Here is an 18,762-nt window from a genome sequence, read left to right on the forward strand (position 1 = left end):
CTATAAACACCACATGGAAATAAAGCAGTCCTAAAAGTGTTCCTTTTTGGTAGTTCCACCCTGAACATGGGTGTCAGATGATTTGGCAGTGACTCCTTTCACTTGCTGGTATTCACTTGTGTGCAGATTCCTTTGTTATTCTGGGTTTGCTTGTGTATTCACAGCATGGTAGCTTCAGAGAGAATTAGCCAGATGAGTTCTACCTGAGTTCCTTTGCTGCTTCTGCAGAGGCAAAGCTTACTCCTTTGTGCCTATCTTTCTTGTGTGTTCTCGTGTGTACAGCCTGAAATTCAAATGATATTACTAGTTGCTTCCCCAATACATTTAGATAAGCTTTCAGAGACCGGGAATGGGTTCTTTTTTTTTAAGCATGCATTTGAGTTCCACAAAAGCAGTTTGTAACTCTGTATTTGCTCTTCTCACACCAGCTTCATAATTTTCTTCAACTTTTGAGTTCTTTTGCTATGAATTGACAGTGAATTAGACCTGGTTGATTATAGGTCATAGCCAGGGAAGACTTTGGGACCTGGAGTGGAGATTGCCCTAACAGTGCACAATACTCAGGAGTGTTAATTTAATTTCCCTGTAAAGTTTAAAACCAAAAAGTAAGGACTTACAGGGCTTGCAGAGGGAAAATATAAAATAATCCTGCCTAATAGTGCCTCTGGCATAGCCTGGCCTTCAGGAAGGCTGGTGACTCTTTGAAGTCTTCGTGTTGTACTTGCAGTATTGTTAGACAAGGAATTGGTTGGATTGTATGGCTCTGATTTCTGACCATGTGAAGGAGGGTGGAACTTCCAGCTAGTGTTGACTGGTTTCTGTTGGATGTGAATATGTGGCTGTAGCACTGCTCTGTGTGACAGTAGAAAGCTTTGAAATGCTTTTTAGTCATTGAGGCAGATTTGGGGAGGAGAACAGTGATATAATCAGAACCTTAACTACTTCAAGAATTCATTTTAAATAATTTTGGTTGAGTGCCTTTTATGATGAAGTCCATAGGATCTCTGTCAGTAAAACTTGAAACCTCTGTGTAGCACCCATTTGTTTAGTGACCTTGCTGTGGTGGCATTTGCCAGAATGTGCTTCTCAATGAGCTTTTTATCAAGCTTCTTTGTTTTCATCAGTATAATCAAAGTATTGCTACTTGTTTTGACAGGAGAATGGATATGGATTGTGGAAAGGAAAGCCCTTGCTTGTTTGAACAGGAAGCTCAACTCTAAAGTGAAAATGATGATTGCCAATACTTTTTTGTTATTGGGCAAATATTTCTAATACAAGAGCAGAATTTTTAAACCATGTATGTTTGAGCAACACTAGTGCAACCAGCTATAAAAGTGAAGAGGCTAATTAAAGTAACATTAGACACTGGCAGTTCACTGACTGAATGTACAGGAAACCCTGTTCCTTAAGGAGGGGAGGCATAGTTATTAAATACCACAAATTCACCTGCCTAAGGTTCCCCCACTACATTCCAGCATTGCTGCAGAGCCAGTTGTCTGTTTTGCAGGTCCAGTCATATGAATACATAAGAGTGTTTTTAATAGCACTTAGAGCTCATTACAAATATGGACTTGAGTGTTTTTGGGAGCTGTGTGTGCAGAGTGGTGGTGGTGGCACAGCTAAGAATGTTTTCTTCCTCACTTTAAGGGAACTTCTACTTTATCATCAGAGATGGGGCATTAGGGGGAAAATTGAAAGGTTGAGGCCAAACTGTAATGCTTTAGCTATAGTGAAAACAAGCAAGTGCTACCCTAATCCAATAAAGAATGTATGTGGATTCAGAAACTTCAGCGCTGAGTTTGTGTGAAATGCAGCACAATAAACCAGAGACTAAATACTTACATTCTTAAACTGATCTGAAATGTAAATTCAGTTGTTATAATAGAATGTATGAGATAGGTAATTGATCTAAATGAGTTGCTGTAAACAGTAAAACTTGAGCTCTGCAGAGTCATATGTTTTCTTAGATTGCAAATCAGAATAGTTTGTGATGGTAAGTCTTTTTTCAGTTATTCTAAAGACAACTGTAGTTATCACTTGAGTCAGTGTGTATATTTTAACTGCATACATCTCTTAAAAAAGCCTTTCAAGTGTATGTGGAAAATTACACGCACAACATCATGACCTACTGAACAAATATCCTGAATTTTTGAAGGCCTTTTTTTGTCATCTGGACACTTAGCAGTCCCTTTGGGTAACTGACACTCTAGTTTTGTTAAGACAACCCAAATGGCATTTCTTCCTTGCAGCACAAGCACTATATCATGCTACTTCTTGAATACTGAAGGCAGTATTTGGCTGCTTTGTCTCCAGGATCAGAAGACTTTGTAGTGTTTTCCTTCTGCGTGATAGCTTATGTTACTTTTTGTATTTAATTTTGTCATTAGTTAGGTGTGTAAAAACAGCTTCAAGCAGAAACAACAGTAAGTTTTCTGAAACCTAAAATGCTTACTTTTGAACTAAATAAGTGAATGAACTATGAATCCTAATTGATCTGCAGGTAAGGTATCTCTATGAAATTCCAGCAATTTCAGTGCAATGACAGGAATGACTATAACCATAATATCACTTTATTTTGTTACTATGAAAGGTGAGAGGAATCCCTGTAGCTGTGTTCTGTGCTAGCCATGGTGGTGATGTAGTATAACCTTCTCTGTCTCGTTTAGGTTTGAAGAAGTTTAGGTAGGTAGTACCATTTTTAAATTTTTTTTTGGCAGTTCAGAGATACTGTTTTAATCTTTTTGTGCTTTCCAAATCCCCCTGCTACTGCATGAGGTTCACATAGAAGCTGTGAATCTGTGATGGACAAGTGATGGTGGTGCTCAGTCTTATGTTAGTACTGACTGCTGCCTGGTTGAGACAGGTCGTGCTCTACCGTTTGTAACCCAAGTTTGCAGGGTCCACCTAATGGTGGTAACTTTGAGTATTTGCTTTAGAGTGAGTGTAATTTATTTCGTTCTTTTGTAGTGGTTAAATTTACTCGTAGATTTTTAATCGGAGGGGTTTTTGTTTGGAGAATTGTCTGCCTCAGTACAGTCATATTTCTTAAAAGTTTATTGAAGCTATTCATTGCACTTTGAGGAAAAGAAAAAGAGGTTCCCTGTTGGGGGTTCTAGGAGTTTTCAGGTGCTTGGCTTGCAGAGATGTGTTTTTTTTCAAGCGTGTGGAACACCTTTGCAGGAAATTCAAACCTAGTAACAACATACTTCTTCAGGATATAAATTGGAAACTGTTACAGTGTGTATACTGTGGATAGCAGATGTGGAAGTGCACTTGAAGAAATAGTTGTCTGCCTGCATTTGTGTGTTCTGCCTTAATGCAGGAAAATTAGGTGTGATCCTTTTGGCCTACTTGTCTCTGACACAAATGGAGTGACTTGAACCCACTGTTGTAATGGATTTGTGCTTTTGTGAAGATGCACTGTCAAGAGAGGTTGGATCTGGAACAGAACTGAGAGGAACATGAGGTCTGTTTGGTGCTTGTGGCCTTTTAATTGTTCCATTGTTAGTCTTGATGGGTGAGAGAAGAAACAACTTTTCAAATCCCCTGCCATATCCTTCCCTTTATTCTTCCTTAATGGCAGGCTTTTGTGGTGGTGGGGTTTTTTTTAGTGTTTTTTTTTGTTTGTTTTGTTTTGAAGTGTCATTATTTTGCAGCGGATTGTTTTGTTTTGAAGTGTCATTATTTTGCAGCGGATTAGGAGGGAGAAGTTAAGATGTTTATAGTATAAGTGGTAATTATTAGTGACAGAAAAGTAGTATCAGTGTGCATCTCTCTCTTAAAAGGAAGCATACACTCAAAAGTAGAAAAAATGGAGAGTATTGGCAGTTAGGCTGAACTTGCAGTGAGTAAGTCAAAGAAATAAATTTCCTGGGAGTACTGCAGAACTAATATTAAGGTTTGGGATTTTTTTCTGGATCATATTTTGTAAGCTAGGTTCAATATTAAAGTCCATAAAGACGAAAGACTGACTTACATAATGTGAAGGGGTAATGTGGTTCTTAAAGTGCGAGAAATTGGAATGTCACTTCTGCTTTATGTCCTTACTGATTTTTTTAGGCAAGAGCTGTCACTGTGCCATGACAACTGCAGGGCGACTGAAAATAGTGAAAAGAATTCCTCTGTAGTACTTCAGTCTTTTCTGGTGATGATTCAACAAGTGCAATAAGAAGAATGTCTGTCAAACTTTTCATTGATTGAATGGCTGCTGGTACAATGTACCCACTAAAATTCTTCATGTGAATTTGATAAAATAGCAAAGATCAGTAAAATGTATTGCTGGCATATTTGTATTTAAAGTTCTACTTTGAACTCCTGCTGTTCACACAGTACAGACTAGTCTAGACAGATGGCTTACTGAGTTTCTGCCTTTAAGTCACCATGCCTAGTTTTGGAGGAATGGGTAAAATTATATCCATATAGTATAACTACAGGATAGTAGTACTGTAGTTTAGACTTCCAGAGTTTGGGAAAGGTAGAGGTTGTGAAGGGGCAAGAGAATGAATGCTGAGGAATCACTTCAAAAATCATGGGTGCATCTAAGTAAGAAGTGATGTGTGGAGGTACTTGCTGGTAAAAACTGCAGTGTAGTTCAAGAACCAAGAGGAATATGGTGTAGTCTTTGATCTCATCTTAAGGAGTTTGGATGGAAAAATGGAAGATCGAGTAATAGACAGCTGGAATTTACCTGGGGAATGGGACAGAATGTTTAGGCCTGAAGTATAAATAGCTGGGGTTTAAGGGAAAGAGCAAGACCTTAGAGGAGAAAGGCAGAGATGATTTGCAGTGTAAAATACATGTTTGGGGTTGTTACAAAGGTCTGTGTGGTTGAGATGTTAAGTCTGTTTTTCAATTAAGTTGTTCTTCAGGTTTCAGTAATAAATACTTGAGAATCACGGTGAGGGGAAAGAAAAAGCACCTGAATAAATATGAAAAGAATGGGAAGAAAATCTTACTTGGTGGGAGGAGTCAGTGAACACTTTTAGGATTGCAGTTACTATTGTAGCTTAAGTCCAGTAACTGCCTCCAAAGCCCTAGCTTGTGTTTAGTTTTTCAAGGAAATGAAAATGAAAATATTGATATTCTACTATTAAATACTATGAAAAACTTTGAAATAGTTTTCTTTGCATGAAGTTTGGTTTAGTAATAAGTTTTGCTTAAGTCCAGGTGTTAATTTGAAACTTTTTGTAATTTAATGTTACAAATTAATATTTGGAATAGTTTTAGTTTTGACTTATCAGTTTCTTATTTCTCAGAAAAGTGGAGAATATAGTGAAGGCATGCATGAGCATTTGTTTGAGTTTATTGTTATTATTTATTATGTTTAAGGGGTATATTGGTGGTGTACAAGTTAACAGTGAACGTTGTAGAGATGGAAAGGTGTATTTGTAGAAGGTGCTTTTCCCCAAGTGTTGGGACTTGGCTCTTGGGTAGGGGGAAGCTGGAGTAAAGAAGATGAACTGATTGAAGTTCTTGTTTGCATCATTTTCTACTGGAAATTGACAAAATTGCCATCCCATTTGTGATTGTTGTGCTTTCAGGTTTTTTTTAGATGTGTGCGTGTTTGCTTGTGGTGTTTTTTGGTTTTTTTTTGTTAGAAATGGGAGCTTTGTCTCCTCAGTCATTTTCCAGGAGCTTCTTGGAGGTTGGGTTGTCAAAGTTTGTACCCATGGGCTACTTTGGACAATCACCCCCCTGCCCCTCCCCGTTTTTCTGGTGCTACTGAAGCTTCATGGTTCATGGGGAGACTACTCTGTGAGTAGAACCAGGTGGTACCTGCCTGTGTGCTCAGCAGGCCCAGAGGTGCACAGTGGTCAATACCGTGCTTGAGGAGGACTGCAGCCCAGTTCTGAGCTCAGGGGCTGGCCTGGGGGTCTTACCCTTGGTCATGGCTCAGAGTTTCAGCATCAGCACAGCCTCCGCTTCACCCTGGAGGAAATGTGTGTGTCCTCCCTGGGAGCTCTCATCCCTGGAATTAAGGCTGGCTGGTGAACCCTGGGCACTCTACCAGGACTGAATCAAGTTGAGAGCGGTTTGTTTAGAAAGTTGTTCTTCCCAGTATTCACCATTCTCTTTCTTTTGTAACAGTTAGGAGATGCCTTCTGCTTCAGGTTATATGTTAAATTTGTAATAGCAGTTAATTAACCCCTTGTATGTATAGTGACAGCTCGGTGCACAGTGTGAAGAATAGTGATTTATTTGCCGTCTGTAGCAATAGTGATCTTAAAGTACTTGCATCCCCACTGCAAACTGCCAGAAATGATGAAATGATAGAAAAACTTACAGCCATTTATATTTTTTGCAGAACATCTAGCACTGTGGGATGAGGGTCTATGGTCCACAGAAGAGCTGGAGTGCTGGAAAAGGCCTTTATTGACTAAATTTGTGGACTGTGGTCCTTCTTAGACTCTCTTAATCTCAGTTTAAAATAAAGAAGCATTTTAGTGCATCTGGTGTTACAAACCTAGCTATATGATTTCTTTTAGAGCCTTATGGTATTCAGGAAAGAAGGATCAAAATATGACTTTTATTCTGATAACACATTCAGAAAGTGATCCTGACCTCAGCACTAGGATCAGCTTTGTAATATCAAAACCCAAAATGTAACAGGCTGCACCCTCAAAATTGAACTGATAAGAGAACGCATTGCTTCTTCTGGTCTGCCTATTTTGGGATCACAGCAGAAAGAGAGGAGGAGCTTTGAAGAAGGTTGGGTGATAACTGGAATATGTGGGGTTAAATTAAGCAAGAGACGAGGGGGAGGAGACAGGCTTTTGATAAGTGCAAGATTAATTAATGGAGATGCTCTGTTACATGCCTTGAGTTAATTTCTTGAGTTGTTGGATAGCAAAAGGCTAAGATGATGAAAATTGCGGTAGGGACATCCTGCTGGCATGATTGCTGACATTTATGCTGGGTTTGTAGCAGAATGTAAGGCAGGAGTTATGGCCAGTCCAGTACAGAGTAAATTCTTTGGAAATCAGCTGTCCTGGAGCATATGCATTAAAACCTCAGCTTTGAGTTAAACAGGGTGTTAAATTAATGTGTAAAATTTGGTGTACATTGAAATAGAGCTGGTTGGGTATTTTGTACTGTATTTAATGAGAATTTTTTAGTGTGATTAAATACAAAAAAACCCTGCAGGTTTTCTTGGGCTAAATCCTTGCTTATATTTCATTTTATGTGGAGCAGTGAAAACAAACTGACCCACAAGGCTGTATTCAGTGATAGTGCTGCTGTTCTCTCTCAAGAAGATACCACCTCCTGGCACTGCTAAAAATACTGCTGATGGTGTTTGATGCCATGAAGTTGTTAGATTTTTCATGTCCTCAGGGTGACTGGGTGCTGTGAGCCACCATGCTGGGGTGATCACAATGCCCCTCTCGCCCAGTGCTCACTGTCTTCACCTCATCCTCCCAGCCTGAAGAGGAACCTCTGGCCTTCAGGCTTACTGAGGGGTGGAAGTGTACAAAACAAACTATGCAATTCAATAATTCTAACCTTAGAGTGCCCAGTGCTTGAACCTTAATTGACTAAATGGTGGCACTCATACAGGAATGATAAGTAAAGAGGAGTTGGTTTATGCTTCAGGTACCCGTACGTGGAATTTGGGGAAATGCAAGACCCTCCAGAGCTCTGAACTGGGGACAGTTAAAGCCTTCAATCACTCTTGGTTTGGAGTTTTCTGCAACCATAAGCATACAGTGCTTTGTTCTCTTACAACTGACTTGCTTTAAGCTTTGCTTAAGCTCAATCAATAGAGGAATAATAAATTTAATATTATAGACTTGTCAATGTGTTGATTTTCTTTATGTTGGAAAGTGTTCTTTTCTGTGTGGAAGGAAGTAGCTTTTTCTGAAGAAATGTGAAAATGTTAGAAGCTCTAAAATGCTTATATGAAACTCTAGAAAGTAGCAGGTACTTGCTTATTCTTCTGTGTATGTAACATAAATGTCCTCTGTAATTTTCCTAGAAAGCAGCTTTTTATTTTTAATCTTGGTTTAATTATTTAGGACCAACTTCTTTACTGGTGTGCGTAATTTCAGCGTAGAAGAGCTCTATTGAAAAGTTGAGATTTATCTTTTCATGTGTATTGTACAACTATTGGAGTTTATGATCATCTTTACAGGGAAAAGCTGGTACACATAGTAAAAATGATTCTGACTTTTTAAAAGGGACCTTGGTTTGGTTGTCTTGAGCACCTAGTATGGAGCCATTCTGTGTTTTACTTGAACAAGTGGGAATGACATCTGGTTGGGCAGTGAAAGACGTCTCTGGAGTATGTGCTTAGGATCTTGCAGATTTCTATGGATAGTGTTTTGCCCTAGTGTTGGTAGGGATAACATGGGTGATGTAATTTTTTTTTTCTTTCAAAATGTGGTGTTATATCATGTGCAATTCTAAATAAGAGCAAAAAATAGAGGTACATGGTGGATCTGAAGTTGTATGTTGGAAACTCTTCCCTTGAGGGAATGTACAGAATTTGGCTCGGGATGAAACTTCATATGTGATGCCTCTCACCAGTAAGATCCCCAGGCTGTGGGAGCAGTGGGTCAGATGTTTGTGGCTATTGTCCCTATAATCATTGATCCTGGGGATGTAGCACAACCTCAGCTGTATTTTACAAGCTATTTCAAGCTACAGCATTTACCTGGTGGCTTGCTTACATTGCCTTTTCATTTGAAACCACTATAATAGGATGTACCCAGTAGTTCTGCTTTCTGTATTTTAATGATAGTTTGAATTTACTACTGCTTTTGGAGTTCATTTTCACATGGTAATCTGAATTTCTGTGGCTAGATTAGTTTTGAGACTTCCAGACTGTGCAGTACTTTAATGTACTGATGGCAGTTGGAGGTTGTTAAATTGTCATTATTGCAAGCTGATCAGGATCAATGTATAATAAAGTCTTTATAAATGAAATGTGATAACTTTGTGGAAAGCAGTTTGCTTTAGCTGCTGGTTTTGCTTTGGAAATATCTACTGCCTTCTGTAAACCAGAAGGTTCAAGTAGTAGACATCAGTATTAATTATCAAGGGTGGTCGTGAGGGAGAAAATAGGAAAACAGTGCATTTTAGAATTTCTGAAACTGTTGGAAAAATTGGTGTTGCAACAAATGTAAATGATATTCTGCCATTATAAATACTGTTGCAAGTCGAAAAACTAAGTTTATTTTGTGTGTATGAACAGATACTAATAAGTATGCTCTGTGACAACTCAGTGAAACAACACGAAATGTGGTTTAAAAATGTTCATTCCAGTCTGCAAGCTGAATACAATTGGTGTTCTTGAATGCAGGCTGAGGAAAAAAAAAGGAAAGCTGTTAATAAAAATAATAAAACCCCAAGTTCTTTCAGTGTAATTGCAGCAAACTTACACTTAGCCTGAGATCAGAGCCTTTGTGCACTGTTGGGGCTTAGTAACCAGTAGAAGATTGTTCTCGGGTCACGCGCGCATTGCACGGCACTGGTGAGTGGTGCAGTGCTGCTCTGGCAGTGCCAGCGCTGGGTGATGCTGTCCTGCTGTCCCTCGCAGTGAGCTGGCAGTGCCAGCTGGGCAGCGAGCAGTGATGAAATGCCAAGACGATGTTGCAGCGTTGTGTGGAAGTGCAAATCAGAGAAAGCATCCTGCTTTAAGAGGAACGGGCTGGGGTGTTGTGTTGTGTGGCACGGTTCTGAATCCGAGCACTAATTGCAGGCATTTTGAAAACTTCTGGAATTGTCACTTCTCTTGGAGGAAGGGAACTGGGACTCTATGGAGAGAAATTGCCACCTGTTATATTTCACATAAACTATTAACTTTTTTTTAGAAAGAGAAGTGCAATCACTACAGTTTACTATGAGAAATGAAAGTAAATTCCAGAAATCTTACTTTCTGGAGGAAAAGAAAAACTTTGAGCCAATATTGTCATAATGAAATTCTGTTAAAAAATCAAATTTGAGCTAATTTTTCTAATTGGTGAGGAACTTAACTATTTTTTCTTCCCATTCAGATTTTTTTTTTTAATATGTAGGTGTTGGGGATGAAAACACGTTCAACTTTTTATCTTTCTAAGCTTTACAAGTGCAGGCAGATTTCCAAAGATTTGTGCTGCTCAGTGAACTGCATGAGCAGGGTAATTGGGCAAAGTTGCTTACGTGGGGGCTAAGCAGACCTTCATGTTTGGCTGAAATGGATCCTGTTTCTCAGCAGACCAGCTACTTATTGTTCTTGCTTCTGGGATATCAATGACCAAGATTTTCTTCTGCTACTATTCAAGGAATTGACTGATACTGGAGAATACCATACAGTGTGTGTGGGTAGCCATGAAATGAAAAGAAGGTTGTGTGGGTTCTTTGAGGACATCCTTAGGCAGTAAATATAAATTGCTAGCTGAGATTCAAGTGGTGTTTTCAGGTTAATTTTATTTTTTTTAAATCTGAATCTGTTGAGGATTTTTCCCTCTTCTTTCATAAGGATTCAGTCTGTAGTTGTTAAACCTGCTTTCTTGTGATCCCCTGAGTTGGTGAGGAAGGGCGTACAAGCTGGTTGGGACAGTTCCTGCTCAGCCACTCCAGACAGTTGGCCTGCTTGTGCTCTGTGGTGTCTTGGTGGTTATGTGCCTCAGTAAGTGCCCTGTGATCTCCTGATGGAGCAAGGGGATACAGTGGGAAAGGATCCCTCGTAGTCTGTAATGTCCCCAGTGGTTCAGCAGAACATCTGGGCTGCATTTCAAGGGAAATCCTATGCCCTTACTAAATTTAAAACAATCAGATGAGACAGCCGTCTGGGTATTAGGGCACTGGAAGTCAAATCTTTGAAGCAGTGGAGTATTTTCATAATTTCATTGCTGCTGATCTGGAGAAGAGGTTCAGGTAGCAGATAAGAGGTGATTGGGTTTGACGACTTGTGTCCCTTCACCTCCTGGCTTCATGGTGTGGTTTAACAGTTGCTATCCCAAACTCTTCCTTTTTGGTGTCTTTGTAACATGGAATAAATATCTATGGGCTTGTTCTGCATGCAGCTTAAGATGTGCAGTAGTGGCTTTGTCCCAGAAAGGAACCACTCCACTGGGGATGCTAAAGCTTATGGGGAGCTGTTTCTTTGAGGTTAACTTTACTCCTGCTGCTTTGAGCTCTAGTGGGGAGGAAAGGTGCCTCCTGTTAGTACAGAACTCTGTCGTAGTAGAGAAAAACAGAGGCAAAATGTTGGCAAAGGAGCCCAGACTGGATGACCTAATCTTGTTGTCATATACTGGGTGTCAAGCAAATTTTTGCTGTTGTCCGTTTGCACAGTTGTGAGTCTGTGTGAGGTGAAAGCTGGTCTGATGGAATATGTGTAGGTAAAGAAAAAACTCGATACCTGTGACTTGCGAATTTAGGAGAAATGTATTTATTAAAGTCAGTGGTTTCTCTGTGAATCTTACTTGGAGTTGAAGGCGACTTGGGTGGAAAATGGATGGCTCCTGCCAGTAGTTGGAACAGCTGATCACCAGACTACTTCACACAAGTTTTTTTAAATATGCTGGTGTTAAACCAGGTGATGATGATGACCTTAGGTGAAAGCTGCACTGTGATTGTCTTTGCCTAAAGCTTTGTTAACTTTTACTGAGTGCTAATTTTTGTCCTGCCACCATCACTGGAGCACCTGAGTGCCTTGCAGTGGCGTATTAAGTGACTTTGTTAACATTTTGCCAGGGTAGATTGCCGACTGGGATGTCCAAGGGATTAAATGTCGTACAATAAAAGCTCATCTCTTTGAGTTAAATGTATTCACCGTGCAAGTATGAGGAAGCCACGTGTTATTTGGGTACTAAAAAGCCAAAACAAGTATTTCTTAATTTCCAGACTCAGAAGAAGCTTCTCTATGAAATATTCCCATTTAAAACTCTAGTCCTCAAACTGTCCAGTCTCTGTAATATATTGATGCTTGAAGTCTTCTAACTCAGTTTTGAGAATTATAGCTGTTCCTCAAACAGAAGCGTCTGCAGTTTAACGTGTAATAAAACTTGGTTATCCCCCTTTTGCGGGATGATGTTACGGTGTTTTGGAAGGCAGCACGGCAAAGCACGGGTGCTCTGTGTGCCGTGGGTGAGCAGGGGCTCTTTGGCAGCGCTTTCTCACCGCGTGGGACGACTCTTGGGCGGGGGCGGGACGGACAGTGGTCCTCGTCCCTGTCCCTGTGAGCGGCGGTCCCAGGGAGGGGACGACACGCCCGGCCCTTTGTAGAAACCCGAGGCAGCAGCGCGCACGGAGGCAGAGGGAAGGGCTCCTGCGGGGGGAGCGGGAGCAGCGGGTAGAGCCCGGTGGAAATGGGTGAATGCAGGAGCCGAGGGACGGCGGCGGGGCGAGGCGAGCCGCGGCACATTGCTGCCCTGGTCCTCCGGAGCCGCCCGGCCCGGGCGGGAGGGCCCGCGGAGCTCCGGTAGCCGCGGCCCCGCCCCGGGGGTCCGGGCCGGGCCGTCTGACGCTGTGCTCTGCCCGCAGATGGCCGCCTGCGTGTCCCGGGTGGAGCTGTCCGTGTCCTGCCGGAGCCTCCTCGACAGGGACCTGGGCTCCAGGTCCGACCCCCTCTGCGTCCTGCTGCAGGACGCGGGCGGCGGCCGCTGGGCTGAGGTAAGAGCGGCCGGTGGCCGTAAATGCGCCGAGTCTGCCCCTTTCCATCCCCTAGGTTTTCCTGGTAGGTGCGTGACGTGCTTAATTCAGATTTAGGATTGGTGAGCGGTCCCATTGCCCGCGTTCAGACCTTCGGCGGTTTCTTGAATTGCTGGCTTGTTTGCTCGGAGTTGCATCAAGGGGGCTCGTTTGGCTGTAGTGGTATGACCGGCCCTAGAGCACACGCTCCAGAATACATTGTTTCAGCACTCTTTCCCCCCTAGTTTTCGGCATTTCCCCATACAGTAGTGTTTTTCCAATGCCTTTTCCTTTCTCGGTGAGCCCTGGTTTGTCACTGAGCACGAGGCATGGTCCAGGGTGTGTAGCCTTGCTGGTGCCTGTGTTCACCTGGTGCAGGTAAAAAGCTGGGTGGGATAACATAGGCTTCTTATTCATTGTTAGCAGTTTTGCTCCTGTGTTTGTGCAGCTAGATCGCACGGAAAAGGTCAAGAACTGCCAAGACCCTGAATTCTGCAAGAAACTGGTTGTGGACTACTACTTTGAGAAAGTGCAGAAGCTGAAATTCAGTATCTATGATATTGATAACAAGTCCTTTGATTTAAATGATGATGACTACCTGGGAGGGATTGAGTGCACACTGGGACAGGTATGTATAGACATGTTAAGTGATGTACAAAATAGCAGCGAGAGTTGGCTTTATTATGAAAAATGAAGTGAAAATCTGCTTTGTCAAAGGCTTCAACATACTCAAGTTTGTAAACACTGTTAAGCATGTTTGTGTTACCATTGAACATTGTTAGAAAAATTGTAATGTCGATCACAAAGCAAAGGTTAGAAATACATGTATTTTGTAATTAATTGCTTAACTTAGGAGGCAGTTGTAGCACTAAAGGCAGTCTGGGAGTGAGGAAGCATGGTGCTTGGAGGGCTCTCATGGAGTTTCCTTTGCACAGAGTGACTATCAGGTGGTAAATCGGGGGAAATAAGACTACTTGAGATTCCATGTTCATTTTCTGAGAAGGGGATTGTATAGCTAGGTAGGAGAAGAAAAGTGGAATTCATTTTATTAAAGAAAGACTCAATAAATTAAATAGCATTTTAAGTTTTAGTAGCTTTTTGGCTGCTTGTGATGACAATGCCTCTTGTGTCCAAGAGGTAGCAAAAATAGGAAGCTAAAGTTAAATTTGGAGAGATGTGTTTGTGGGCACTGTTTCCTGGATAGTGAGAGAAGATGATTTTCAGACTGTTCAGAAGCCCAAATTGATGTCTGTTACTGCTGGAATCGCATTTAAATATTCTTAGAACTTTTTTGAGAGTTTGAAAACTTTGCACCTGAATTGTAATTCCTTCCTCTTTGTCTAACCTGATACTTCTATTATCTGTCTTCTGACCTTAGGTTGTGTCCAGCTCAGTGTTCACCCAACCACTGGAACTGAAGCAGGGAAAGCCAGCAGGAAAGGGCACTATTACGGTAGATAAGGTTTTTGTTTGAAGAAACTCTCTCAATATGTTGTCTGGGATAAAGTGGCTTTTCTGGTTTCCTGGCAGTATATCTTCAAATGCTACATATATATAGGAGGGAGGTATTTAAAAGAAGTACAGTTTCTTTTATGGACAAAATATAAGCAAAACTCTATGATTTCTTGTTTAACATTCCACCCCCTCCCCCAAATTTCCATGGCACAGATTTCAGCAGAGGAGATTAAGGATACCAGAGTTGTGCACTTGGAAATTGAAGCCCAAAACTTGGACAAAAAGGTATTGATTAAAAAAAAAATTATATTGCATGCTTCTCTGGTAGTTACATTTTGTGCCTTTTGGCCAGGAATCTCTGTGTTTACATTCAGTTAAGCCAGTAATCCATGTGTGAGCAAAGGGTCTCTGTGTTTTATGTTATTTACAGTGGAGTAAATTGGAGATACAATTGCATGTTGAAGTCCACAATGTAAAACTAGAAATTCAACTGCCAGGTTTAGGTTTTGAGGTATTATTTTGGCTTTGGAACATTCTGTATATGAATACAAATCTGTTAAATAATTTTCTCCAGTGAACTGATATTTCTGTATTTTTGTTAAAGAAGAAACGGTGGAAATTTAAGTGTTCTGCTCAATGTTATTTTAAGCCAAAGACTAATACAGGAATTTTGTGACCTAACTCTCAGTTAGAAAAAAATATGATCTATAGGAACAATAGTCTGAGGGGCAGGACTTGTAACTGGAGCTGAAAAATGCTGATGACTGCAGCAGTTTTAAAAAGGAAAATAAAATGAGGAAAGAAAATGAATTTATAGTTTGTTTGACTTTGAAGTATTGTCTACTAATTAGTTATTCTTTTCTAATTTTGGTAAAATACAGAGGAGGCTGATTACTTCTGGGTTTTTGTGTGCAGGATATCTTTGGTAAATCGGATCCATTTCTGGAGATTTACAAGCAGAGTGATGCTGGAGCATGGCAGCTCGTGTACAGATCAGAGGTAAAATTGCCACACAATGTTTTCCTTGAGTTGATCAGACAGCTTTCTCTTACTAAAATTGAGAGTCCCACTCCTTGTCATGCTTTGCGCCAGTTTTGTGGAGGAAGTATCCTATTAACAGGTATTCTGCTCACTGTGGCTGCAGCAAATTATTTGCTGCCTGATGACTGCATGGAGCTACCTGATTAAGAAATCTGACCATGGACAGCAAGTGAGAAGAGGGTGTCTCTTCCTTTTCAATGGTGTTGAGCTTGGCTGTAAAATTTAACTTCACTGAAAGCGTCAAGCTTTTATTTCTTACAGAGCTGTTGCTTGGCCATTGATACATGCCATGGTCGAACTGGTTGAGGCTGCTCTTAACTTGCCATGAAGAGCTGTCATGTCACCATTCTTAGTGAGTTGCACACTGCAGTCCTCGTGTGACATTATGCTATCATTTTTTTAAGGTCATCAAGAATAACTTAAATCCATGCTGGAGGAAGTTCAGTGTTCCCTTGCAAACTTTCTGTGGTGGAGATTTTAATAAACCTATCAAGGTACGGTCTTTAGAAATTCTCTTTGTTGTTCCAAGTCATCAATTATCTGTTGATGCTAACTGTGAGTTATCAGGTTTTCTAGCCATATAGAAATTATTAGATTGCTTTTCTGGAATTGTAGTGTGTCAGATAAGTGATTATAGTCTGTTTTAAAATATTACGAGTTGTCAAATTGAGAAGTCAGGAAATGCAGAAGTGACACAATTTCCAATTATTAGTCATAAGAAAAATTGTAACTGGTTTTTTTCACTGTTCTGGCCAGGGTCTCAAGTTGGGCTTTGGTTGTAGTGTCTTGATTGTTTGGGTGTTTTTTTTGTTTCTGGTTTTTTTTGTTTTGTTGGTTTTTTTTTTGGTTTTGTTTTGGTTTGGTTTTTTTTCATTGTGGCTTTGTAATACTGTTTCTAAGTTAACTGGGAAACTTGCAGATGTTGGACAAACTTGAGTGCCTTTGGATACTGACCCAGACAGGACTTTGAGGAATCTGTCAGATTTATCTATTCATGAGACTGGAAGCTTTTCCCAACTCTTTTTCTATCCCTTTCAAGTAGAAATTTAGTTTTGAGTCAGAATTGCATTCCCCTGTGGTCTTGTATATGATCACTAATTCTCTGTGGCCCTAGCTTGTGGAGGTGTAGCAGAACAACTACATCTTATAATATGTTTCTACAAAAGAAAATCTGATAGCAACTTAATCTGTTTCTTTTTCTTCTAAGCAATGTGTTGATAATTTAAAGGCATTTAAATCCATAGATAGTTCTGTGTGAGTATAATTTCTCTCTACTTTTCTAACACCTTAGGGCAAGAGTGTGAGAGGGCTGAGCCCAGGCCCTGAACCCCAGCTAAGTCTCTGTATCTCTGCACTTTGCAAGAGAAACGCCCCCATCAGATACCAAGCTCACTCCCCAGCTCAGAGGCTGCAGCCAGCTATACCCTTTGCCCCCTCCTCCCCATCTTAGCCACATCTTTTTTCTCTCTTACGTACCATTGTTTTCATCTTTTAGGCAACAAATGGGAGAAAAATTCCCTGAGAGAAAGAAAAAAAAGGAAAAATGCTGACCTCCAAGAGCTGTGCTGGGCTTGTTGATAGGTGGCAGTGTTCTAAGCGGTGTTTGTGAGCTCTTGGTGGGGGATCAACAGTGTTAGGTCAGAAAGAAGTCATCTTGGTTCAAAAGTGTGCAGCAAGCATGTAGAGAGGGTGGCTAAGAGGTGCATATTGTAATTTGTTAGAACTGACATGACATGGTTTACACGTGCTGTTTTGTGGGGGTATATTTTGCTGTAGCCCAAAAGTATTTGTTAGTTTGTTTTGCTTTGGAATCCACTTCAGAGTGCCCTGCTTCTTACAATAGATAGCTTTTTGCTGTTACTTCATTTAAACCAAAATTCTTGATGCATGGGCAAATAATCTGTGAAGTTTCCCAATGCAGCTGTGAAAAAGGATTAAACTGTTCTTGTCCTTAACAGGCTGGGGAAGTTAGGGGAGTCTAGATGGGCAGGCAGGAGTTTCGATAACAGCACTAAAGTATATAATATTGCACTACTGTTTTATTTTTCATTTGGAATGTGTTCCTCAAAACCTCTTGTTTGAGGCTTCCAGAAATTTACCTAGGAGCAGTTATGCGTGAAATACTAGTACTCAGTGAAGGGAGAACTTGAATTTCAGCACAGCAGAAACAGCTGTTTTCATTTGTCCCCTAAACAGCAACTTTGCCAGCTGTGTATGAGAATTGCATGCTGAATATGTGTGTGAACATAAATCTTTTGACCAAATGCTACCTAGTATTATGGCAATTCTTTCTTCATTGTGATGCAAAGTGATGTTCTCCTTGTTCAGTGTTAAGAGCAGCTCATTTTTGTGACACAGCCTAATCTTTGTGACAGTTTTGTGAAAAATAAGTGAAAGCAGTGGCTCGCCCCCACAGTTATGTAAATGGAAATAGCAAATGTAGCAAACAGAAGTAGCAAAATAGAAATTTGTGGGTGTTGGTATTCACAGTTTCATGGCATATACACAAAGACAAAATTTTCTGTGGATTTTGGAAGTTCCTCCTGTAGAAGATAAGGGCCTTTTCCTTTCTGACTGTATTCCATGACTTGTAATGAGTATCAGACAGTTGATTTGCAAAGAAATAATCAATAAATAACTCTATACAGTGTCCTGCAGTATTGGAGGGTTTTGTCTGCAGCATCATCACTCTTTGGGCTGCCTGCACCACATCTTGGCAAGTCTTAGAAAAAACCCTTGTAAAAAGAGATTTGTTTTAAGCCATACCATGTTGTGAACTAATAACAAAACTGGTCCTTGTTATGGCTATAAGGGGAGTGGGAGCAGGAAGGAAGGGAGAGGAGATGTGTGGAGATGGCAGCTGCTGGATTTCCTGCAGCTCTCCAGGTGTACTGGCACAAAGAAGACCCTTCACTGGGAGTCTACACCCTGGCCTCTGCACAAAAGAAGGCCTGCCTGGCATAATCCAGTTGCTTTTGGGTGATGTGCAAACATCAGAATTGCTGTGAGAAGCTGAGTAAAGTTCAGGCAGGAGGGGTGGAAGTTGCTTCATGGTGGAGTGTCTAGAAGAGAAGAGCAGAAGTGGGGGGGAAGGATGGAGAGGAGAAGGGGGAACAGTCTCTGTGGTATCTTTTGCCATTAAGACACTGAAGGATGTTGTGGTGCTTCCCATTTAGGTGACTGCATTAGGCCATAATTCACCTGGCTGTTTGTATGGGTTTTCCATTGATCCCAGTGGATCTGGGGGATCCTTTAAAGAGCCCTATGCCAAATTCAGATATCTAGCAATTGAATTTGATGTCCTTATTGGGGTGTTACCCATGGGTTCATTTTGTCCCATTGTCCTTAGGAAAAAGCTGTCACTGTGGTTTATACTGGAGTAACATCAGTTTCTTGATTACTAAAGGCAGATCTCAGAAAGAGAGTTCCTGAATCTGTGGCATGTGAGCTTCCAAGGAGGAGGAGGAGGAGGTGGCTGCTTACAGGTGTCCCTTAGTTGACTGCTTCTGGAATTACTTGTGTTCTTCAGTCGTATGCACTGAACATGTTAGAAATGCTGTTCACTGGTGATTTTGTGGAGAGCTATGACACCATGTTGCTGTGAGCTATAGTTATTGGTATATTTTTATTTGTAAATGCTCTTTTGCATTATCT

At 40.8% G+C, this 18,762-nt stretch overlaps 1 protein-coding gene across 5 annotated transcripts in view; it reads left to right on the top strand.

Annotated features, from left to right (window-relative positions):
* Positions 1-18,762, top strand: part of CPNE1 (copine 1) — a 44,297-nt gene that overhangs the window by 14,711 nt on the left and 10,824 nt on the right. For 4 of the 5 annotated variants that reach the window (XR_009933771.1, XM_062504995.1, XM_062504996.1 and 1 more), the window contains 6 exons: positions 12,466-12,594; positions 13,061-13,240; positions 13,991-14,074; positions 14,281-14,352; positions 14,983-15,066; positions 15,513-15,602. Coding sequence is in view for 4 of the 5 variants with exons in the window: in XM_062504995.1 (XP_062360979.1) it covers positions 12,466-12,594; positions 13,061-13,240; positions 13,991-14,074; positions 14,281-14,352; positions 14,983-15,066; positions 15,513-15,602 (639 nt within the window). In the remaining variant the exon portion in view is untranslated. The remainder of the gene's footprint in view (positions 1-12,465; positions 12,595-13,060; positions 13,241-13,990; positions 14,075-14,280; positions 14,353-14,982; positions 15,067-15,512; positions 15,603-18,762) is intronic. The other variant, XM_062504999.1, reaches the window with a different exon arrangement.

This window comes from Cinclus cinclus, chromosome 18, assembly GCF_963662255.1.
Source record: "Cinclus cinclus chromosome 18, bCinCin1.1, whole genome shotgun sequence".
Classification (NCBI taxonomy): Eukaryota; Metazoa; Chordata; class Aves; order Passeriformes; family Cinclidae; genus Cinclus; species Cinclus cinclus.